The sequence below is a fragment of the Oncorhynchus clarkii genome, chromosome 20 (genome assembly GCF_045791955.1).
Source record: "Oncorhynchus clarkii lewisi isolate Uvic-CL-2024 chromosome 20, UVic_Ocla_1.0, whole genome shotgun sequence".
Taxonomy (NCBI): domain Eukaryota; kingdom Metazoa; phylum Chordata; class Actinopteri; order Salmoniformes; family Salmonidae; genus Oncorhynchus; species Oncorhynchus clarkii.
In genome coordinates, this window is record NC_092166.1 from 80730406 (window position 1) to 80756620 (window position 26215).

The 26215-nt window shown below is 41.9% G+C and overlaps 1 protein-coding gene across 1 annotated transcript; it reads right to left on the reverse strand.

The window, feature by feature from the left end:
- Positions 1-8244: 8244 nt before the first annotated feature.
- On the reverse strand, positions 8245-16265 carry LOC139376975 (inward rectifier potassium channel 2-like). The gene is made up of 2 exons (XM_071120009.1): positions 16078-16265; positions 8245-11191 (listed from the first exon to the last, which is right to left on the reverse strand). Exon 2 carries the CDS (start codon positions 10909-10911, stop codon positions 9628-9630), a length of 1284 nt encoding a protein of 427 aa, XP_070976110.1. The 5' UTR covers positions 10912-11191; positions 16078-16265; the 3' UTR covers positions 8245-9627.
- Between the last annotated feature and the right edge of the window lie 9950 nt (positions 16266-26215).

Genomic DNA, 26215 nt, shown 5'->3' on the forward strand with positions numbered 1-26215 from the left:
ATGTATTTAGCTAGCAGACCCAGATTGGAAGATAGGAAAGCTACATCCAAACATTGCCAGTATGTGCTCATAAGATACAGTGCCTTGCGAAAGTATTCGGCCCCCTTGAACTTTGCGACCTTTTGCCACATTTCAGGCTTCAAACATAAAGATATAAAACTGTATTTTTTTGTGAAGAATCAACAACAAGTGGGACACAATCATGAAGTAGAACGACATTTATTGGATATTTCAAACTTTTTTAACAAATCAAAAACTGAAAAATAGGGCGTGCAAAATTATTCAGCCCCTTTACTTTCAGTGCAGCAAACTCTCTCCAGAAGTTCAGTGAGGATCTCTGAATGATCCAATGTTGACCTAAATGACTAATGATGATAAATACAATCCACCTGTGTGTAATCAAGTCTCCGTATAAATGCACCTGCACTGTGATAGTCTCAGAGGTCCGTTAAAAGCGCAGAGAGCATCATGAAGAACAAGGAACACACCAGGCAGGTCCGAGATACTGTTGTGAAGAAGTTTAAAGCCGGATTTGGATACAAAAAGATTTCCCAAGCTTTAAACATCCCAAGGAGCACTGTGCAAGCGATAATATTGAAATGGAAGGAGTATCAGACCACTGCAAATCTACCAAGACCTGGCCGTCCCTCTAAACTTTCAGCTCAAACAAGGAGAAGACTGATCAGAGATGCAGCCAAGAGGCCCATGATCACTCTGGATGAACTGCAGAGATCTACAGCTGAGGTGGGAGACTCTGTCCATAGGACAACAATCAGTCGTATATTGCACAAATCTGGCCTTTACGGAAGAGTGGCAAGAAGAAAGCCATTTCTTAAAGATATCCATAAAAAGTGTTGTTTAAAGTTTGCCACAAGCCACCTGGGAGACACACCAAACATGTGGAAGAAGGTGCTCTGGTCAGATGAAAGCAAAATTTAACTTTTTGGCAACAATGCAAAACGTTATGTTTGGCGTAAAAGCAACACAGCTGAACACACCATCCCCACTGTCAAACATGGTGGTGGCAGCATCATGGTTTGGGCCTGCTTTTCTTCAGCAGGGACAGGGAAGATGGTTAAAATTGATGGGAAGATGGATGGAGCCAAATACAGGACCATTCTGGAAGAAAACCTGATGGAGTCTGCAAAAGACCTGAGACTGGGACAGAGATTTGTCTTCCAACAAGACAATGATCCAAAACATAAAGCAAAATCTACAATGGAATGGTTCAAAAATAAACATATCCAGGTGTTAGAATGGCCAAGTCAAAGTCCAGACCTGAATCCAATCGAGAATCTGTGGAAAGAACTGAAAACTGCTGTTCACAAATGCTCTCCATCCAACCTCACTGAACTCGAGCTGTTTTGCAAGGAGGAATGGGGAAAAATGTTTGTCTCTCGATGTGCAAAACTGATAGAGACATACCCCAAGCGACTTACAGCTGTAAGCAAAAGGTGGCGCTACAAAGTATTAACTTAAGTGGGCTGAATAATTTTGCACGCCCAATTTTTCAGTTTTTGATTTGTTAAAAAAGTTTGAAATATCCAATAAATGTCGTTCCACTTCATGATTGTGTCCCACTTGTTGTTGATTCTTCACAAAAAAATACAGTTTTATATCTTTATGTTTGAAGCCTGAAATGTGGCAAAAGGTCGCAAAGTTCAAGGGGGCCGAATACTTTCGCAAGGCACTGTATACATAAATGGTTTACCATTCCCATACAGATTGGAGTGAATGTTGAATTTGATCCATTTGTCCATCTCCATTTTTACTCTCCATCCGTAAACCGAGAATCAGCTTCATGCCGATTGCCTGAATAGTCAACAAGAGAAACCCAGCGGTGAAGCATGGGACCAACACTTTACATGTGTTGGGGCAGTAGGCGTATCAATAGGCGTGTCAATCTGAGCTCATTATAATATTGCTCCCTGCACCCCTCTAATCCAAGGATACAGATGCACTGATAGGCTCAGATGAGAATTAGGGTTCATTTTTTCTCAAATTCTGAATAATTTTTATCTGTAACATATATTATTGCTGCTGTTTTTTGATCACTGTGAGACTATTTCATCTGGGAAATAGGATGCCTGTTTATTCCCTTTATGTATTGTGCGTAATAGCACCGGTAAAGTTTACACTGAGATCTACTCTCCTCCTCCTTGGGCACGCCAACCTGAGTGAGCTGATTGTTTAACGTGTGTATATGATTATTGTGTATGCTACAACGTAGAACACTAAAATGTTGCTATGGAAACTTAACCTGGAGATGTATCAATGCGTATATCCCTGAAAGTATAAAATGGTCTGTTTTGCAGAGACCATTGAAAGAAACTGACCCTGTTTGACACGTAAAATTATTAAATTGTTGAATATCCTGTGGAGACTAAAACTCAATTTTGCACTCAATGTCACACTTGAGAAACATGTAAATGTAGAGAGAAATCAGCAAGAAAAACACTTGATACTGTGGAGGATTGAGAAGTAGCCCAAAGTCTGACCTCTGGTCATACTTGAAATACAACAATCAATTCTAATGGTCTTACAGTTACAGTAGCTGTAGTTTGGAAACCAGAGAGACAACATGCTTCGAGAGGCTAGTCAAAGAACACATCAAATCCTCCCTCCCTGACATACTCAACCCTCTCCAATTTGCCTACCGCCCTGACAGATTCGCAGACGACGCAATCTCCATTGCACTGCACACTGCCCTTACCCACCTGGACAAGAGGAATGCATATGTGAGGATGCTGTTCGTCAACTGCAGCTCTCCTTCAAAACCATATTACCCTCTGAGCATACCACAAAGCTCACAGCTCTGGCCCTGAACACCTCCCTGTGCAACTGGGTATTGAACTTCCTGACGGGCCATATCACATGCGCTGATTACAACAGGTGTAGGTAGAGCTTACCGTGAAATACTTACTTACAAGCCCTTAACCAACAATGCAGATTTGTTTTAAGTCAGCTGGAAAATATTTGATGTAAATAAATTATATAAAATAAAATATGCTAAAGAAAGAAAAAAGTAACACAATAAAATAACAATAACGAGGATACTGTATGTACAGGGATACCAGTACTGACTCAATGTGCGGGGATACAGGTTATTTGAGGTAAATTGAGGTAATATGTACATATAGGTAGGGGTAAAGTGACTATGCACACTAGTAGAAAGAGGAGGGAGGGAAGCGCTACTAAGGTACACAATAGTACATTTTGGTGGATAGAAGGTGCTCTTTGGTAAAAGGGGTAAATTGGTCATCAAAAAGAAAGGAGGACCAAGGCGCTCTTCATATAATTGATTAAAATGCCTTTATTAGTATGGCATGTCCAATAGAAACAACGTTTTATTTTAAACGACGCGTTTCGGCTGCATGGCCTTCGTCAGGGAGTAGATAATATTACCTGTATGGCCTTCGTCAGGGAGTAGATAATATTACATACATATAGGTAGGGGTAAAGTGACTATGCACACTGTAGATAATATTACCTCCTCCATACTGATCCTCAACACGAGGGCCGCACAAAGGTGCAAATGCATTCCTCAGTCCTTCCAGTCCTTCTTCAGCACATCCTGTTCCAACTTCATCATCAAGTTTGCTGACGACACGACAATAGTCGGCCTGATTACCGACAACGATGAGACGGCCTACAGAGAGGAGGTAAGCTCTCTGATGGCGTGGTGCCAGGTAAACAACCTCTCCCTGCACGACAGCGACTCTTCAACCTCATTAGTCTGAAGAAATTTGGCCTTTCCCAGAGGGCCATCACAGTGTTCTACAGGAGCACCATCGAAAGCGTTTGTACGACAACTCCGATGCCGATGACCGCAAGGCTCTACAGAGGTTTGTAAGCTCAGCTGAACGCACCAATAGGTGCACACCGCCTGCCCTTCAGCACACCTACAACACCAGGTGTCGCAGGAAAGCCAAGAAGATCATCAAGGACCTCAGCCACTCGAGCCACGAGCCACGGCCTGTTCTCCCCGCTTCCATCACTCAGGCGAAAATCCAACTGGGAATTCTCCTCTTTAAATCTGCGTATTTCTCCAAAGCTCAGTTGTCCTGAGTATGCACAACACTGCAAGGACCTAGGATCAAGGGAGACACTCAATAAAAAAAAATATTACATCTCTTGACACATTGATGAAAATAGTCATGGCCTCTAAACCTTCAAGCTGCATACTGGACCATATTACAACTAAACTACTGAAAGAGCTGCTTCCTGTGCTTGGCCATTCTATGTTGAACATAATAAACGGCTTCCTATCCACCGGATGTGTACCAAACTCACTAAAAGTGGCAGTAATAAAGCCTCTCTTGAAAAAGCCAAACCTTAGCTAAGAAAATATTAAAAACTATCAGCCTATATCGAATGTCCCATTCATCTCAAACATTTTGCGCAGCAACTCATTGCCTTCCTGAAGACAAACAATGTATATGAAATGCTTCAGTTTGGTTTTAGACCCCATCATAGCACTGAGACTGCACTTGTGAAGGTGGTAAATTACCTTATAATGGCGTCAGACCAAGGCTCTGCATCTCTCCTCGTGCTCCTAGACCTCAGTGCTGCTTTTGATACCATCGATCACCGCATTCTTTTGGAGAGATTGGAAACCCAAATTTGTCTACACGGACAAGTTCTGGCGTGGTTTAGATCAACTCAACTCAACTCAAATCAACTGTACATTTTGGTGTTCCTCAAGGTTTTGTTTTATGACCACTATTGTTTTCACTTTATATTTAACCTCTTGGTGATTTCATTCTGAAACATAATGTTAACTTTCACTGCTATGCTGACAATACACAGCTGTAGCTTTCGATGAAACATGGTGAAGCCCCAAAATGTCCCTCCCTTGAAGCCTGTGTTTCAGGCATAAGGAAGTGGAAGACGGCAAATGTTTTACTTTTAAACTCGGACAAAATAGAGATGCTAATTCTAGGTCCCAAGAAACAAAGAAATCTTCTGTTGGATCTGACAATTAATCTTAATGGTTGTACAGTCGTCTCAAACAAAACTGTGAAGGACCTCGGCGTTACTCTGGACCCTGATCTCTCTTTTGACAAACATATCAAGACTTTTTCAAGGACAGCTTTTTTCCATCTACTAATATTGCCACTAATATTGCCATCTACTAATATTGCCAAAATCAGAAACTTTTTGTCCATAAATGTTGCAGAAAAATGATTTTGTCACTTCTAGACTAGACTACTGCAATGCTCTACTTTCCGAATACCCGGATAAAACACTAAATACATTTCAGTTAGTGCTAAACACGGCTGCTAGAATCTTGACTAAAATATTACTCCAGTGCTAGCCTCTGGCTTCCTGTCAAGGCAAGGGCTGTTTTCAAGGTTTTACTGCTAACCTACAAACATTACATGGGCTTGCTCCCACCTATCTTTCTGATTTTTTCTTTTTGGTCCTGCCGTACATACCTACAGTACACATACGCTACGGTCACAAGACGCAGGCCTCATTATTGTTCCTAGAATTTCTAAGCAAACAGCTGGAGGCAGGGCTTTCTCCTATAGAGCTCAATTTTTATGGAATGGTCTGCCTATCCATGTGAGAGACGCAGACTCGGTCTCTTCAAGTATTTCTTGAAGACTCATCTCTTCAGTAGGTCCTATGAGTAAGTGTAGTCTGGCCCAGGGGTGTGAAGGTGAATGGAAAGGCACTGGAGCGACAAACCACCCTTGCTGTCTCTGCCTGGCCGGTTCCCCTCTCTCCACTGGGATTCTCTGCCTCTAACCCTATTACGGGGGCTGAGTCACTGGCTTACTGGTGCTCTTCCATGCCGTCCCTAGGAGGGAAGCATCACTTGAGTGGGTTGAGTCACTGACGTGATCTTCCTGTCCGGGTTGGTGCCTGCCTCGGGTTTGTGCCGTGGGGGACATCTTTGTGGGCTATACTTGGTCTTGTCTCAGGGTAGTAAGTTGGTGGTTGAAGATATCCCTCTAGTGGTGTGGGGTCTGTGCTTTGGCAAAGTGGGTGGGGTTATACCCTGCCTGGTTGGCCCTGTCCGGTGGTATCGTCGGACGAGGCCACAGTGTCTCCCGACCCGTCTTGTCTCAGCCACCAGCATTTATGATGCAGTAGTTCATGTGTCGGGGGGCTAGGGCCAGTCTGTTATAACTGGAGTATTTCTCCTGTCTCATCCGGTGTCCTGTGTGAATTTAAGTATGCTCCCTCTAATTCTCTTTTTCTCTCTTTTCTTGGAGGACCTGAGCTTAGGACCATGCCTCAGGACTACCTGGCCTGATGACTCCTTGCTGTCCCCAGTCCACCTGTCCGTGCTGCTGCTCCAGTTTCAACTCTTCTGCCTTATTATTATTGGACCATGCTGGTCACTTATGAACATTTCAACATCTTGGCCATGTTCTGTTATAATCTCCACCCGGCACAGCCAGAAGAGGACTGGCCACCCCACATAGCCTGGTTCCTCTCTAGGTTTCTTCCTAGGTGTTGGCCTTTCTAGGGAGTTTTTCCTAGCCACCGTGCTTCTACACCTGCATTGCTTGCTGTTTGGGGTTTTAGGCTGGGTTTCTGTACAGCACTTTGTGATATCAGCTGATGTACGAAGGGCTATATAAATACATTTGATTTGATGATGCTTGTATCTAAACCAAAGTAGATCATTTTAAGATTGTTCTATATGTCAGTTGTGATCTCTATAAGCTTCAATATGAGGTCCTAAAACGTGCATGAAAATGCATCCTTTAGCTGTTGGCTAATATAGTCAACATGTTTGCCTTGGGGTAAGTTGAGCCAATTGCCATGGGGTAAATTGAGCCAATGGTTGAGCCAAAGGGAAGTTAAGTTAATTGAAGTGCAAGGCATTATCACTGGGATATGAGGTTACAACAGGGCCTGGCCCATGTTGAAGCGTTTAAAAGAGTAAAAAGTTATTGTTAGGTGTTAAAATATGCTTAAAATTATTAATAATTGTGTTTAATTATGTTTAGGAAATAGAGATAGACATGGTTATATTAAGATAGTGGTAATATTTCATTCAGTACAGAAATGTATAGGCAGCTCAACTTATCGCATAAGTTGTGCCAAGAGACCATTTTTTGGGCGGGGACAGCCTATGTTTTCAAAACTGTAATGTTTACATTATTTCTGATTATATCCATAGATACACAACATCCTGAAATATATGTATTGTATATATCTTTATTAGAAACAATACTATATTTCCCTTGACGGAGTGATACTGAATGTAAAAAATGGCTCAACTTACCCCACTCACCCCTACAGGGTCCCTTCAAACCATACTCTACCAGAGCTGACCCACTGGGCTTTGGCAAATTCTGGATTTTTCCATATCTGCATCCCAAATACCAGCCTATTCATGGCTGGTATGAACAGAACTGCAATTGATCATTGAGGTTTTATTGAAAAAAGAACAATATAATAAATCGCTTGTACAATAATAATAACAATAATATTATTAATAATATAAAACTCTGTACATTCCGTTGTTCTGCAGTACAACTGGAAGACTCTGATACAAAATGACTGGAACAGGGAGGGCGGGGTTCTATGTACAAGAAACGGGTCATTGTAGCCTAACGGCCTTTAACCGTTGATTCAAAAATAAAGAAATAGGAGATAGATTTGTCATAATGCAAACTCTACAGGCTTTCAATACACCTTATTAACATGCCTGGGATACAGTACTGTTGGCTTATTAAACCATGTTTTCCAATCCAAGATTCCCTAGTAAAACAACAAACAACTTATTATGAAAAATAAAATTATATGTGATAACAAGGCATGGCAATCCATAGACCTCCTCTGGATATAAATATGAATGCATGAACAGCAAAGATAGGGTATGTACTGTCTTTTATTCTCTCCTTATTTAAAGAGCCTATAGGTGAAGATGTGCTCTTTTTGTGATGGCAGAAGAGTGGACGATTGTAAAGTACTAAGAAAAAAAATGTTGATGTTTTGTTGTTTTACTTAAAAAAGATAGATATATATATAAAAAAAGAGAAGTATTGTAACACTGTTATGTTCTGAGCATCTCGCCTTAACAACATGCTACTGGTCTCATCTAGGGCCTAGAACCTGGCTTGTATGTTTAGCTTTGAATATGAAAACGATGGAAAAACCTTACAGAAGCCCGGGCATCATAACGGTTCATGACGGTTACCACGGTGATATTGATTAATTAAGTTCTAGCAACAACTACACTGTATACACGGGTTAGAAAATAAATATTTTGTCTTGATATTTTTTTTTTTTATTACTTCAAAAATACTCCAATTCTACCACTTATAACAAATGGATGAGACACATAATTATAATAATAATAATAATTATATTTGGCGTCTTCTGTTATCAAGCCCTACAAAATGCAACAACGTAGCAGCACTTTTTTTAAAGAACATTCGTATGCTAATTTTCCCTCCTCCCTTGTCGGTGTTGTTTATTCAGTTCTGCTTCACTTTCGAATACTAATACCACCCTGCTAATTTCCTTCAAACAAAACAGGCAACTTTCTATTGATTTGACCAGCATTGAATGACCCTTTAATGTATGTTATGTTGTACGTCTGTTAAGAGACCGGCTCATTACCAACAGCACATACAACATGACCATATCTGCTTTGGATACGTTTCAGTATGGATGAATGCTAATAGTTCAGAAACATTTCTCTAATTGATCATTTGATCCAGTTTTTATTGCACTACTTTACAATGGCTGCATAGTATGTCTTCTCCGATAGTAGGAATGTCTCTCTACATTGAGCTACATTGCCTTGGATGTAATTCACCAAAGATCACCAGTTGACTGCAACACAACGGTCTATTCAAAGGCTGAAACAGTTTGCATTCACTGCAAAAAAAAGGTTTCGTTGCAAAGCTGTACTGCATCTTTAATTGTTTGGATTAACATTCCCGAAACTTTAGAGTACTTTGGAGCTGGGTGCCCAGGATCAATTCAAAGTGCAAATTAGCTAAATAAAAATAATATTTGGTTTTCACAGAGCAGAACTTTCTAAATCTCTCTGTTACTCTATGGGTAGGCATCTTTGCAAGTTTTCCCCTTCGAGTTTCTCTGAAACGAGAAAGTAGAGCATTTGATTATAGCAGCATTTGTTTTATATACTAAAAGGCAGACAATAGAAATACAACCGTTGTTCTCATCTTGTTCATGATTTGCTGGACAGATAAACAGAGAGACATGCCTGCTATTTTCAAGTCATCGTAGCTAACACCCACTCCAATATGTTATACAGATGCACATTCCTTTCTATACATAGATGCTAAAGTGATACATACATTTCATTTTCTTGTGGGAACATTTTTCAAGAAAGTTTTCCTTCCTATCTGCACACATTTCATAGTGCTGTGCTTGCTGTAATATGCAATTACATTGTTTAAAAAAAGTTACAAGTCCCCAGCTACCCCCTTCCCACAGCAGTACCGTCGGCATGAACCTGTCCTTCACCCAAGGCCCAGCTCAGCTCAATGTCATTTACCGAATGTCCAGCTCAGCTCAATGTCCTTTACACTAGGCCCAGCTCAGCTCAATGTGCCATGTATAACAACTAGATGGGATTCTAGAATCAGAATTTTCTTCTCTGTGAGGTGATCTGCAGCCTCTGCACAGTCATATTTCAGATTCTCGTCTCAGGGGCCTGGACTCTAGTGGCACAGTGGCCTGGTGATGCTCTGAGTCTGACATATTGTCTGTCTGGGTTACATCTGGGCCCACGCTACCCCCGTTCCCCTCGTCCATCTCCTCTTTGTTAGTCAGCGCCACCTCGTTCTCGTAACAGAAGGAGTTGGAGCTGGACAGGATGTATTTTTTCTCGGCCAGGTCTCTGGCACTGCACAGCGGGGTACTGGGAACCTCGTAAGTCTTATGAAAACGAGAGTAGTCCACCTTGTAGTAGCTCTTCTCCTCGAAGAGCACCGGCTCGAAGCGGTGGCCCCACAGGATCTCGCTGGCCAGGTAGGAGCTGCGGCACTGGGTGGTCATGGCCGTGGCCTCCACCATCCCTTCCAGGATCACCACGATCTCGAACTCGGACGTCTCCAGCTCTTGCTTGCTCATGTTATAGAATGGGCTGTCCTCGTCGATCTTGTGGACGATGGTGATGGGCGACACCAGGAAGATACGGTCGACTCCGCTGTCGAAGCCCACATCAATGTCCATCTGGTCCAGAGGGATGAACTCCCCTTCTGCAGTGGTGCGCGACTTGAGGAGGTGGGCACGCACGTGGGCCTCCACCAGGTGGCTTTTCCTCAGGTTGCCCACGCGCCACATCAGACACAGCTTGTTGTCCCTCATGGCCACTGTAGCATTGTGGCTGAACACCAGCGTCTCGTTCCTCTTCTTGGGCTTGGCCATCTTGGCCATGACGGCGCCGATGATGAAGGCGTCGATAATGCAGCCCACAATGCTCTGGAAGACCACCATGAAGACCGCCACAGGACACTCGTCGGTGACGTAGCGGTAGCCGTAGCCGATGGTGGTCTGGGTCTCGATGGAAAACAGGAAGGCTGCAGTGAAACTGCTCACGTTGGAGACGCACTTCTGGGAGTCGTTCTCCAAGTCCCCGTGGAAGATGGCGACCAGCCAGAAGATGCAGCCGAAGAACAGCCACGACAGGAGGAAGGCAAGGCAGAAGATGACAAACATCCACCGCCAGCGGATGTCCACGCATGTCGTGAAGATGTCAGCGAGGTAACGCTGTCCTTTCTCGGACACATTGATGAACTGCACATTGCAGTGACCGTCCTTCTTGACGAAGCGGCTCTGGGGCTGGTGCCGCGTGTGCACCTTTCCTTTGCCATTCCCATACCCGTTGGGCACTGCCACGGTGGCCAACTTCATACCGTGCTCCTCGGTTGACACTATGCTGTAGCGGTTGGCTCGCACACTTCCCATCACCTCGTTCTGGTGGGAGGGCTGTGGCGCTGCTTCTGCTTTGGAAAACAGTCTGAGTTTCTTGAAAAAGCGTTGGAGAAACAGTTTTGAAACACTAACGGGACCAACTCAAGCAGAAAATGGGGTGGTGAAGTGAGGCGGACGAAGGAAAGGAGGGAGGAGGAGACAAAGCCTCTCTCTCGGTCTTCGACTGCCTCTAGCTTGACTGCAACCAGGGAGAGGTCCTTGGGGTTGAGTAGTGCTCTCTCATCAGGCAGCCGGACCTCACCAATGACGTATGCTGAAGGAAAAAGAGAGAGAAAGGTTTTAGACTTGCTGATGAGTCATGATACATGAAATACCACCAACTGTCATGGAGATTACTTCAATATCCAATCGATTTCTCTGTCGTGTTGTGAAGCCTGAGAAAACAATCAAATACTGTATACCCAAGAACAAGCACGTCTCCTCGTACCAACAATATTTCATTTGGTTATGACAACAGTCATATTTAACCCCTATCCTGGCTTCTCCACTCTCTACTGAGAGAGGTCAGGGAGCAATGTGAGCGATGTCCCCACTGATGGTCAGTCACAAAGCATACTTGTTTTTTGTTGCCCACAGAGTGTCGACACGATCATTTCCCGTTGGATTGTGGGTTGCGGGGCCTCTACGGGATCAAGTGCACTCATGGCTTCTTTGGACCCCCCCCCCCCTCCCCCAAGATAACTGATAACTGATCGAGCTCAGACGCACGTATAACCATTGTAATTTCTTATTTCTGGGGAACAACGACAGACAGCACATTACTTGCAATATGGAAGAGGAAGTAACAGTCTTGTTAAAACAGCAAATGAACGATTGCCTTTAGTTTAATACTCCATTACAAGTAGACCCGTCACTTCCATTCTGTGAAGACAGTCTTACTGTCTGTCACACCAGCCTGTTTGACAAATTGCACGGTGCGTGAACCAATCCTACTGTCTCATTACCCACTGGTGCATTCTTAATACCCATTTTCACATACCTTGCTAATCACAACCTTGGAAAGATGGAAAATGTTTTGTTGCTTGAATGTAAACTACAGTACCACATCATTTGGCCAACCGACCGAACGGGCTCTTTTCTCGAATGTCACTTATTGGGGTTCTGGAAACTATCTAAGGCTCAAGATTGGTGTTTTCAGGTTGTAATGAGGTACTTTAATGGGGTGTCAATTGTACAGAAATATTATTCAATTTTCTGTGTGACTTGATTATATTCATGTTTGTGGAGACTTTCCGATTAGTGATAACTTGACTTAGGACACTACATGCATGGAAACATAATGCACGTATATTACACTGAACTGTGTTACAATTTATATAAGGAAATCAGTCAATTTAAATGAATTAAATATGCCGTAATCTATGGATTTCACACGACTGGGCAGGGCCGCAACCATGGGTGGGCCTGGCTCAAATCAGAATGAGTTTTTGCCAACAAAAGGGCTTTAGTACAGACAGAAATACTCATCAGCTGTCTGGGTTGCTGGTCTCAGATGATCCTGCAGGTAAAGAAGCCGGATGTGGAGGTCCTGGGCTGGTGTGGTTACACGTGGTCGGCGGTTGTGAGGTCGGTTGGACGTACTGCCAAATTCTCGAAAATGACATTGGAGGCGGCTTATGATAGAGAAATGAACATTCAATTCCCTGGCAACAGTTCCGGGTGACATTCCTGCAGTCAGCATGCCAATTGCATGCTCTCTCAAAACTTGAGACATCTGTGGCAGTGTGTTGTGTGACAAAACTGCACATTTTAAAGTGGCCTTGTATTGTCCCTGGCACAAGGTGCACCTGTGTAACGATCATGCTGTTTAATCAGCTTCTTGATATGCCCCAACCTGTCAGGTGGATAGATTATCTTGGCAAAGGAGAAATACTCACTAACAAGGATGTAAACAGAGAAATAAGCTTTTGGTGCATATGGACCCGTCCTGAGATCTTTTATTTCAGCTCATGAACCTCTCGTTCTCTCAAACAGAGAATCAGTGAACATAAAAGTTAAATCAGGAGAAACGACAGGGATTATCCAGTCGCAGTACATTTTAATGACCTAAAGCATGACATTTCTACCTTGAGATTTTGTGGCATAGAGAAAGTTAAGATATCAGACAGGGGAGGTGATATCAATAATACCCTGAGTAAAAGAGAATGTTTTGGGATTTTCACCCTCCAGACATTATTTCCTAAAGGATCAAATAAAACTTGCTATGTCCTCATTGTGGTTTTGCAGACGTGTTTAATACGTCTTATTTACACACTTTATTTGAATATTTATGACATGCATATTGATATATTTGGTAGCACTTATTTGTTTTTCCTTCTCCTCCAATCCCTTTCCATGTGTGGAACGGATGTGGGCGGGGCTAGGTCTACATAAGGGTGCTAATTTAAAAAAATTCACAAAAGCTCTGACGAAGGCCGTGAGGCCGATACGTAAAGCTTATTAAAGATCAGTGATACTATCAAGAGCAGTGTGCGGTGTCCTTTTTCCTTCATTTCAGCTCATGAAACATGGGACCAACGCTTTACATGTTGCGTTTATATGCTTGTTGAGTATTTTTTTACTGGGGGAAATCTCTCTCTCTCTTTCTCTCTCTCTGTCTCTCTCTCTGTCTCTCTCTCTTGCTCTCTCTCTCTGTCTCTCTCTCTCTCTCCCCCCCCCTCTCTTCTCTCTCTCTCTGGGTGTACTTGAGTACATCAGCATAGCTTGTTGACTCACAGAGTCCTCTGGGACTTCATATTCTCTCAGCAGCATAATGGCTGTCCTGTGAGGATTCTGTCTCTGGCACTACAGAAACACCACTCATTAGAGAGAGCCCTGCCTGCCTGTGTCTGAAGTGTTATACATGTTCTAGACCTCGCTGTCCTAGCAACCAACCATGGTTGCAACGAACACTGTGAACTCTTCTGTTGTGTTTTTTTAGGGGTGGGGTGGGGTTATATCCCCAAAAAATGTGTTTAGATTATTTAAAAAATACTTTTGGGAGATTTTGTGATATGAGAGTCAGTGATGAAAAGGTATGTGAGTGCGTGAGGAAAATATAGGGAATTTATTTGTGTTCTTTAACATGTAAAGTTGAAGAAATATCTTTTCTTATTGTCGTTTAATATTAAAAGGATAAGATATAGCTTTTATTCTTGCTCCCTTGCAAAACTGAAATCACTAAATATAATGATTTTGACTCGTGAACCGTGAATAGATATGAGTAGACTACAGTCTCTGTTAAGTGAATTTACAAATGTTCTCTAGTATGTAGACTGCATTCAGATATTTCCCTTCATGTTTGTAAAATTTCTTTATAGAGTGGTATCTGCAGTATCAGCTCCTAGAATGCTTCCTTAACTCTCTCTCTCTTATTAACTTGTATCTCAAAAGAGCATGTTGGTGGTGAGTAGTCAGGAGGAACTCTCTCATCATACATGGGCACTATTTTGGGAATATGGGTAATTCTGGATTGTTGACAGTAATTACTAATTAGACATGCAAAGTCAGTGTACATCTCAACCTCTCCTCAATCAACACCAGTTAGGATGACTGTGCAGTTTACACAGTACATCATTAATATGAGCTTTTCCCGCCAACTAAATAAGTATCTTTCCAACTTGTACTAGTCTGTTTTCTGACAGAGTGACGTGAATAGAAATTGATACGGCTATGTTTTGTTTGCTTTTGGGGGGGTTGAGAGGACACTTAATGGAAAATGATTACAGAGATGTTGAATTTCGTATTGTCTTTTAGTAACATCAATACATGCTATTTTCCCATCTGTTGCTATGACACCATGATAACAGAATGGAAAAACATGACTGTTTATTGTTCGGTTATATCCTCTTTTTTGATCAGTGGGATAATTATGTTCTGTGGAAAATGGAATCCCTCTGATCTCTGATTGAATTAGTACTGCTGGACTGGCCTAATCTGAGAGGTGTATATACGGTGCCAATATTCACACTGTGGAAACAATGTCATGGTTGAAGTGTCCTGCAGAAACATAACTTACAGAATTTATGGTAACTCCCTGACCCGCTGCCAGCGTCATTTACGGTCACCTTGAGGATGGTCTTGTTGCAGGACACAAAAAGCTGTCTCATCTAGGACTACCATTTTACATGCCCAGTGGAGTCAAAAAACGTGATTTTCCTGTTTCATATATACATCTATTTTCACACTATGAGGCTGGAATAATACTGTGAATTTGTGAAAATGATGATAATTCATTTTTAGTGTAAGAGCTGCTTGAAAAGACATTTCTGTCTGTTTTGGTGGAATGGAGTTTTGGCCTGCCTGATAAATGAGTTAATAGACCAATAAGAAAGAGAGTTCCAAACCTTTCTGCCAATAACAGCTAGTTTTCAGTTTTCCCCCTCCCCACTCAGACCACTCCCAGACAGTCTTAGCTAAATTATTGCTTGAGAAATTGCTCTTTGCTAAGAAGCTATTTTTTATTTTTTTTATTTTTATCATTTCAATTGAAAACAATTGCAGTAAGTAATTGTTACCCAGTAATGATTTGATATTGAGATTTTTTTTTAAAAACGGTTGCATTGGAGCTTTAATATAGAATACAGTATGTGGCTCCAGACTCCAAGCAGCACTCGACATGCCAACGAGAAACGCGAACAGGTGCGGGCTAAAAAACGTGAACTGACTGAGTGATGCAATCTCTCATACATCGTTCAAACATTCCATCCATACCGTGATAATTGTACATGAATGTACGTTTACATGGAAACAGATATACGATTAACACTGATTGCATGACAAATTGTAACTTTTGGGATGTTTTCTGCCTGTTTGTGAGCAGTGTATTACATCATAACTGTATGAATCAGCCGACGCATAAACATGGCATGTTTTTGCACTTAAAATGTATTATTATGGATTTAAACAGGTTGATGAAATGATATGCATTAATAAACAATAAAAAGTCCTGCTCTGCAAGCTTCTAACCACAGTGGGTATGACTTTGTCTGAAAGTCGGCGGGGTGACTACAGCGCATCCATTTAAAGGAGCGACTGTCCAAGTGCAACTAACCCAATATTCTCAAATATATCAAATAAACAGTAGTCTATGTTATGCAGCATCGTCAACTTCCCCATACGTTTGATACGAATTGCTACAAAGAGGTTGTTAAACCTTACCTGTTGCACATTTATAGACCGGGACAAAATCAAAAGTTAGTTGACATTATATTCCAGAAGATATGTCCGCTGGTAAACACGTTTCAAAGCGTTTGTTTCTGTTTTGGATTTAATGTTGCCTTCTTGTTATGATGACAGCGAGAACTGAAACTCCCTCATGTCAATGAAATGACTGGTCTTAATAATGTGCTTAGCGAATAGTGCTCAAAGTAATTTAAATAGCGGATACCGGCATGCCCCGCCTTCTGGACCCTACCCAGCCAATAGTATTACGGAGAGGAAGAACGCGTTGAAATAGGCTGATACATTTACACTGACGTATGAAACCGTGTGAGTGAAAATTCATAGGCTACAAACCGCAAGTAATGTTTTGGGAGACACATGTCAGGGGTTTGGAGAGGAGGGTCATGCGTAACAACAAATGGGTTGTTTTTAGCGGTGCTTATTCATATTACTGATCGATTGTTCGTTTTTGGGTTGCCTGGGGCGGGGGAGGGGGGTGTCATCTCATTTTAGGCAGAACACAGGAACATAATTTCCCCTTTAGGGTATATTTTTCTAGTCTACAAAGTGGACAAGTTCTATATTTCAACCTCTCCCTGACCCAGTCTGTAATACCTACATGTTTCAAGCAGACCACCATAGTCCCTGTGCCCATGAACGCCCAGGTAACCTGTGTAAATGACTACCACCGTATCGCTTATATCCGTAGCCATGAAATGCTTTGAAAGGCTGGTCATGGCTCACATTGACGCCATCCTTCCAGACACCTGGACCCACTCCAGGTCGTATACTTCTCCAACAGTTCGACAGACACCACTATCTCTATTGCACTCCACACTTCTCTCTCCCATCTGGATAAGAGGAACACCTACACTGTAACAAATTGCTGTACAGTTGTGGCCAAAAGGTTTGAGAATGACACAAATATTAATTTCCACTTTGCTGTTTCAGTGTCTTTAGATATTTTTGGCAGATGTTACTATGGAATACTGAAATATAATTACAAGCATTTCATAAGTGTCAAAGGCTTTAATTGACAATTACATGAAGTTGATGCAAAGAGTCAATATTTGCAGTGTTGACCCTTCCTTTTCAAGACCTCTGCAATCCACCCTGGCATGCTGTCAATGAACTTCTGGGCCACATCCTGACTGATGGCAGCCCATTCTTGTATAATCAATGCTTGGAGTTTGTCAGAATTGGTGGGTTTTTGTTTGTCCACCCGCCTCTTGAGGATTGACCACAAGTTCTCAATGGGATTAAGGTCTGGGGAGTTTCCTGACCATGGACCCAAAATATTGATGTTTTGTTCCCCAATCTACTTAGTTATCACTTTTGCATTATGGCAAGGTGCTCCATCATCAAACTGTTACTGGATGCTTTGGAGAAGTTGCTCTCTGGGATGTGTTGGTACCATTCTTTATTCAAGGCTGTGTTCTTAGGAAAAATTGTGAGTGAGCCCACTCCCTTGGCTGAGAAGCAACCCCACACATGAATGGTCTCAGGATACTTTACTGTTGGCATGACACAGGACTGATGGTAGCGCTCACCTTGTCTTCTCTGGACAAGCTTTTTTCCAGATGCCCCAAACAATCGAAAAGGGGATTCATCAGAGAAAATTACTTTACCCCAGTCCTCAGCAGTCCAATCCCTGTATTGGGGACACACTGATATTCTGATATATTGCAGAATATCAGTCTGTCCCTGATGTTTTTCCTGGAGAGAAGTGGCTTCTTTGCTGCCCTTTTTGACACCAGGCCATCCTCCAAAAGTCTTTGCCTCACTGTGCGTGCAAATGCACTCACACCTGCCTGCTGCCATTCCTGAGCAAGCTCTGTACTGGTGGTGCCCCGATCCCGCAGCTGAATCAACTTTAGGAGATGGTCCTGGCGCTTGCTGGACTTTCTTGGGTGCCCTGAAGCCTTCTTCACAACAATTGAACTGCTCTCCTTGAAGTTCTTGATGATCCGATAAATGGTTGATTTAGGTGCAATCTTACTGGCAGCAATATCTTTGCCTGTGAAGTTCTTTTTGTGCAAAGCAATGATTATGGCACGTGTTTCCTTGCAGGTAACCATGGTTGACAGAGGAAGAACAAGGATTCCAAGCACCACCCTCCTTTTGAAGCTTCCAGTCTGTTATTCGAACTCAAGCAGCATGACATAGTGATTTCCAGCCTTGTCCTCGTCAACACTCACACCTGTGTTAATGAGAGAATCACTGACATTATGTCAGCTGGTCCTTTTGTGGGAGAGCTGAAATGCAGTGGAAATGTTTTTTGTGGATTCAGTTAATTTTGCATGGCAAAGAGGGACTTTGCAATTAATTTCAATTCATCTGATCACTCTTCATAACATTCTGGAGTATATGCAAATTGACATCATACAAACTGAGGCAGCAGACGTGAAAATGTATATTTGTGTCACTCTCAAAACTTTTGGCCACGGCTGTAGATTTACAGTCAGGTACTGCAACTTTATATTACAGTGTTGTACTGTAAAGAGCAATGCATTATGGTGTCTCAACGGCGTTCTGCTACACTGCTGAAAAATAACAGTAAAGTACGGTATTACCTGTTTTGCTGTATATTTACAGCATCATACTGTGCATTGTGAGAAAATGTGGGTGGGGAAATAATCTCTGGCTCATTAACATATTTCAAGGCATGCCTTGTACAAGGTTACATGTATTGCATTTGTGAGAATACTGTATTTTGAGAATCTGTGTAAATCTACAGTAAATTGCTAGCTATTATGCTGCCAGTAATTAACTGTAATTCAGTTCCATCCCTACAGTGCCGTAACCTTTTGTGGATGCTGGTATTGGTGTGGCTCATTTAACACATAATGAGGCGTCCCTTTTAAGTGGCTACACTTGCACACGTTGGTGAGACTGATGTACCAATTTAAGTGATATGTGGTAGTCGTTCCCTAACAATTAAATGTAACGAACAAGAATATAAATGCAACATGTAAAGTGTTTCATGAGCTGAAATAAAAGATCCCAGAAATTTTCCAGGTGCACAAAAAACATATTTTTCTCCGTTTTTGTGTACAAATGTTTTTACATCCCTGTTAGTGCACATTTCTCCTTTGCCAAGATAATACACCTAACAGGTGTGGCATATCAATAAGCTGATTAGACAGGTGCACCTTGTGCTGGAGACAATAAAAGGCCATTCTAAAACGTGCAGTTTTGTCACACAACACAATGCCACAGATGTTTCAAATTTTGAAGGAGTGTGCAATTGGCATGCTGACTGCAGGAATGTCCACCAGAGCTATTGCCAGAGAATTGAAGGTTAATGTCTCTACCATAAGCCAGCTCCAATGTCATTTCAGGGAATTTGGCAGTACGTCCAACACAACCGCAGACTGTGTGTAACAACTCTAGACCAGGACCTCCACATCCGACTTCTTCACCTGCGGGTTCGTCTGAGACCAGCCACCCGGACAGCTGATGAAATGGAGGAGTATTGCTGTCTGTAATAAAACGCTTTTGTGGGGAAAAACTCATTCTGATTGGTTGGGCCTGGCTCCCTAGTGGGTGGGCCTATGCCCTCCCATGGCTCTGCCCCTGCCCAGTCATGAGAAATCCATAGATTTGGGCCTATTTTATTTATTTAAATTGACTGATTTCCTTATATGAACTGTAACTCAGTAAAGTTGTTGAAATTGTTTCATGTTGCATTTATATTTTTGGTTTAGTATACATATACAGTGGGGCAAAAAAGTATTTAGTCAGTCACAAATTGTGCAAGTTCTCCCACTTAAAAAGATGAGAGAGACCTGTAATTTTCATCATAGGTAAACTTCAACTATGACAGACAAAATGAGGGAAAAAAATCCAGAAAATCACATTGTAGGATTTTTAATGAATTTATTTGCAAATTATGGTGGAAAATACGTATTATATATATATATATATTGGGATATATATATAGAGTCGTAGCAAGTCTCAAACCTTTAATGATTGTGTATTTGTTTAGCCATGTCCTTTTAGCCTGTTTTGCTCTGTAATTGCATCCAGTTTGGAATTCTTAGTTTCGGCCTCTGGAGGTGCTAGTGGTATATTTGTTGCACCCCTTAGTGAGAATGCTGTACCAATTGACATGATAAGTGACTTCAACAGTTGAATATATGTATCGGTGGTAGCGCAGAATGACGGTGGGTCTTAAACCTTAAATGGTTGAATATTAAGCCATGTCATTTTGTCTTGTAATCACAGTCAGGTTGGAAGCCTTTGTTTAGGCCTCTAAATGGTGATATAAAATACTGAATATTCATGAAGATGCTGTACTATGCAAATACCTTGCAGCTAACCTGCTTACGGTAAATCCCATGTAATTACAGTGAAATACTATCAAAAAAATACATTATCACAGTAGCTTTTACTTTCTTACAGTATACTAGGCTAATTATACCACTGCTGGCTTGCTACTGAAGCTAAACAGGGTTGGTCCTGGTCAGTTCTTGGATGGGAGACCAGATGCTGCTGGAAGTGGTGTTGAAGGGCCAGTAGGAGGCACTCTTTCCTCTGGTCTAAACACTATCCCAATTCCCCAGGACACTGCCCTGTGTAGGGTGCCGTCTTTCGGATGGGATGTTAAACGGGTGTCCTGACTCTCTGAGGTCATTAATGATCCCATGGCACTTTTCGTTAGAGTAGGGGTGTTAACCCCGGTGTCCTGGCTAAATTCCCAATCTTGCCCTCAAACCATCACGGTCACCTAATAATCCCCAGTTTACAATTGTCTTTTCCATCCCCCTCCTCTCCCCTGTAACTATTCCCCAGGTTGTTGCTGCAAATGACAATGTGTTCTCAGTCAATTTACCTGGTAAAATAACATAAAAATAAATTGCTCCGCATTCTCCAGTAACTGGTGGCAAGTTACTGTGAACTACAGAGATATGCATTGATATACTCCAACAATATCTTGTTGAAAAACAATGTAAACATTTCCAGTCGTGGTTGCAGAAACATTTGACTTGCTTTGACTGTGGTTTTTCTCAACCTTACCTTAGATGAATGACTCTAAGTCACTCTGGACAAGAGCGTCTGGTAAATGACCAAAGTGTAAAAATTAAATTTTTGAAAGCACACTGCTGGGTATTATTCTAATGAGCTCCACCCTCAAACCGTTTGTATTTTGATCACATTTGGTGTTGTTTTAAGGGGCAGAGATAATTAGGATCACACACTTTGTAAGTGTTTATTTTTTACATTTTCATTTTGGTAATTTAGCAGACACTTACTCCAAAGCGACATACAGTACAGTCAGTGACACCAACGTAAACGAGAATATACCACAGTCATAGCAAGTAAAAATATTATTTTACCGTTACCGAGAATTTTGTAGTTAAGCGAGCTACTTGCAAGTATATATTTGTATTAGAAAATATAAAATACATGTATTCTAATGAAACTGTTACAAAATAGGCTACATTAATTGTATATCGGAACAGTGAATACAAATTACTAAGTAGGTATTGAACATTTTGAAATATATAACAGAAATACTGCCTGTTGTTGGCACTAGCTAACTGCACTCTAAATCATATTTTATTTTTTAACTAGGCAAGTCAGTTAAGAACAAATTCCTATTTTACAATGACGGCCTACCCCGGCCAAATCCAGACGATGCTTCGCAAATTGTGTGCCACCCTATGGGACTCCCAATCACATCCAGATGTAATTCAACCTGGATTCAAACCAGGGGTTGTAGTGATGCCTCTTGCACTGAGATGTGATGCCTCTTGCACTGAGATGTGATGCCTCTTGCACTGAGATGTGATGCCTTTTGCACTGAGATGTGATGTCTCCTGCACTGAGATGTGATGCCTCTTGCACTGAGATGTGATGCCTCTTGCACTGAGATGTGATGCCTCTTGCACTGAGATGTGATGCCTCTTGCACTGAGATGTGATGCCTCTTGCACTGAGATGTGATGCCTCTTGCACTGAGATGTGATGTCTCCTGCACTGAAATGTGATGCCTCTTGCACTGAGATGTGATGTCTCTTGCACTGAGATGTGATGCCTCTTGCACTGAGATGTGATGTCTCTTGCACTGAGATGTGATGCCTCTTGCACTGAGATGTGATGCCTCTTGCACTGAGATGTGATGCCTCTTGCACTGAGATGTGATGCCTCTTGCACTGAGATGTGATGCCTCTTGCACTGAGATGTGATGTCTCTTGCACTGAGATGTGATGCCTCTTGCACTGAGATGTGATGCCTCTTGCACTGAGATGTGATGCCTCTTGCACTGAGATGCAGTGTATTAGACCGGTGCACCACTCGGGAGCCCTTATAACCACTGTGCTTCCGGTAATCCACTGTAAATTCTAGAAATGCAGCATTTTGCTGCAGTCGGGTATTCCAGTAATATGCTGTAAATTTGTGTTAAAGTAAAGGTCCTCTAAATGTACAGTAATTTACTGGTTTCTGGGGTGCCCATAATTTACTGTAAATTTACAGTAACCTACTGGTTAAAGTGCTGCCAGTAATTTACATTAAAAATTACAGAACATTTTTTACAGTGTATGTGAGAATGCTGTTCATTGACTACAGCTCAGTGTCCAACACCTTAGTGCTCTTCAAGTTCAACAATAAGCTCAGGACCTTGGGACTGAACACGTCTCTCTGAAACGGGACTCTGGACATCCTGACGGGCTGCCCCCAGCTGGTGAGTGTAGATAACAACACATCCACAATGCTGAACCTCAACACGGGAGCCCCCTCAGGGGTGCATGCTCAGTCTCTTCCTGTACGCCCTCTTCACCCACGACTGCATAGCCTTGCACAACTCCAACACCATCAAGTTTGCTGATGATACGACGGAGGTAGACCTGATCACCAACGATGATGAGATAGCCTGTAGGGAGAAGGTCATTGATCTGGCAGTATGGTGCAAGGACAACAACCTCCCCCTCAACGTCAGCAAGACAAAGGAGCTGACTGTGGACTACAGGAAACGGAGGGTCTGAGAGTATGCCCACATCCACTGAAGTGGAGAGAGTAGAGCTTAAACATCACTAAGGAATTAACACCGTCCACACACACCAACACAGTCGTGAAGAAGGCATGACCCCAGGAGGCTGAACAAATTTTGCCATGGGCACTCAGATCCTCAAAATGTTCCACAGCTGCACCGTTGAGAGCATCTTAATTGGCTGCATCACCACTTGGTATGACAACTGCTTGGCATTCAACAGCAAGGCGCTACAGACGGTGGTGAGGACAGCCCAGTACACCGCTGGGGCCAAGCTCCCTGCCATCCAGGACCTCGAAACCAGGGGGTGTCAGAAGAAGGCCCTAAAAATTGTCAAAGAACCCAAACACCCAAGCCATAGACTGCCAAAAGGCTCCTGAACAGCTTCTACCCCCAAGCCATAAGACTGCTAAACAGTCTAAACTCACACACACACACACACACACACACACACACACACACACACACACACACACACACACACACACACACACACACACACACACACACACACACACACACACACACACACACACACACACACACACACACACACACACACACTTATACACTATTCACATATGCTGCTGCTACTCTGTTTATTATCTATCATGATTGCCTGGTTACTTTCATCCCTACCTACATGTACATATTACCAGTGGTGTAAAGTACTTAAAAACCTCTTAAGGATCAGCCTCTTAAAATGCCTAAAATTACATACTCAAATCTAACTGCGTGTAGCTCAGGCCTTGAAGCAAGAATATGCATATTCTTGGTACCATTTGAAAGGAAATGTGAAAGGAATGTAGGAGAATATAACATAATACAAAGAAAAAAAAACAGTTATTTTGTATTTTTTTTTGTACCACCATCTTTGAAATGCAAGAGAAAGGCCATAATGTATTATTCCAGCTCAGGTGCAATATACATTTTGCCCACTAGATGGAGGAAGTGTATGTGCAAAGTTTTATACTAATCCAATGAAACATTGGATTTCTGTTCAAAATTTTGTATCAAGACTGCCCAAATGTGTCTAATTTGTATATAAATAAAGTGTTATGTTCAAAATTGTGCACTCTCCTCAAACAATAGTATGGTATTCTTTCACTGTAATAGCAACTGTAAATTGGACAGTGCAGTTAGATTAACAAGGATTTAAGCTTTCTGCCAATATCAGATGTCTATGTCCTGGGAAACTTTCTTTTTTTTGTTCTTTTTTGTGTGAATTTTAGTTTTTTTTGTACTACTTAAGCTTTACTTTACAATTTACAGTTGAAGTCGGAAGTTTAGTACACTTAGGTTGGAGTCATTAAAACTTGTTTTTCAACCACTCCACAAATTTCTTGTTAACAAACTCTACTTTTGGCAAGTCGGTTAGGACATCTACTTTGTGCATGACTCAAGTAATGACTCAAGTAACTCAAGGACTATCTTCAAACTCAGTGCCTCTTTGCTTGACATCATGGGAAAATCAAAAGAAATCAGCCAAGACCTCAGAAACAAAATTAGACTCTGGTTTATCCTTGAGAGCAATTTCCAAATACCTGAAGGTACCACATTCATCGGTACAAACAATAGTATGTAAGTATAAACACCATGGGACCACGCAGCCGTCATACCGCTCCTAGAGATGAACGTACTTTGGTGCGAAATGTACAAATCAATCCCAGAACAACAGCAAAGGACCTTGTGAAGATGCTGGAGGAAACAGGTACAAAGGTATCTATATCCAGAGTAAAACAAGTCCTATATCGACATAACCTGAAAGGGCGCTTAGCAAGAAAGAAGCCACTGCTCCAAAACTGAAATGAATTTACCAGACTACGGTTTGCAACTGCACATGGGGACAAAGATCGTACTTTTTGGAGAAATGTCCTCAGGTCTGATGAAACAAAAATAGAACTGTTTGGCCATAATGACCATCGTTATATTTGGAGGAAAAAGGTGAGTCTTGCAAGCCGAAGAACACCATCCCAATCGTGAAGCACGGGGGTGGCAGCATCATGTTGTGGGGGTGCTTTGCTGCCGGAGGCACTGGTGCACTTCACAAAATAGATGGCTTCATGAGGAGGGAAATGATGTGCATATATTGAAGCAACATCTCAAGACATCAGTCAGGAAGCTAAAGCTTGGTAGCAAATGGGTCTTCCGAATGGTCAATGACCCCAAGCATACTTCCAAAGTTGTGTCAAAATGGCTTAAGGAAAACAAAGAAGGTATTGGAGTGGCCATCACAAAGTCCTGACCTCAATCCTATAGAAAATTAGTGGACAGAACTGAAAAAGCGTGTGTGAGCAAGGAGGCCTACAAACCTGACTCAGTTACACCAGCACTGTCAGTAGGAAAGGGCCAAAATGCACCCAACTTATTGTGGGAAGCTTGTGGAAGGCTACCCAAAACTTTTGACCCAAGTTAAGCAATTTAAAGGCAAAGCTACCAAATACTAATTGAGTGTATGTAAACTTCTGACCCACTGGGAATGTGATGAAAGAAATACAAGCTGAAATAAATCATTCTCTCTACTATCATTGCAGACACTTCACATTCTTAGAATAAAGTGGTGATCCTAACTGACCTAACACAGATAATTTTTATCAGGATTAAATGTCAGGCATTGTGAAAAACTGAGTTTAAATGTATTTGGCTAACGTGTATGTAAACAACCGACTTCAACTGTATATTTTGGACTGCTTTTACGTCCCTACATTCCTAAATAAAATAATGTACTTTTTACTGCGTTCATTTTTCCTGACACCCAAACGTATTTGTTACATTTTCAATGCTTAGCAGGACAGGAAAGTGTTCCAATTCCCTCACTTATCAAGAGACCATCCCTGGTCATCTGTACTGCCTCTGATCTGGAGGACTCACTAAACACAAATGCTTCATTTGTAAGAGATGTCTGCGTGTTGTGGTGTGCCCCTGTCTATCGGAATTTAAAAAAACGTTTTATTGTATTTTTCTCTTTATTTATCTTTTTCTCAAGCAGTATTTTTCTGGGTGACTTTCACTTTTATCTGAGTCATTTTCTATGACGGTATCTTTGCTTTTACTCAAGCATGACAATTGGGTACTTTTCCCACCATTGCATATTACTTCGTACCCTTGCACACTACCTCGTACCCTTGCACACTACCTCGTA

Coding starts and splice junctions, on each gene's coding strand:
- LOC139376975 (XM_071120009.1), bottom strand. CDS start 10,911: ATGGGAAGTGTGCGAGCCAACCGCTACAGCATAGTGTCAACCGAGGAG.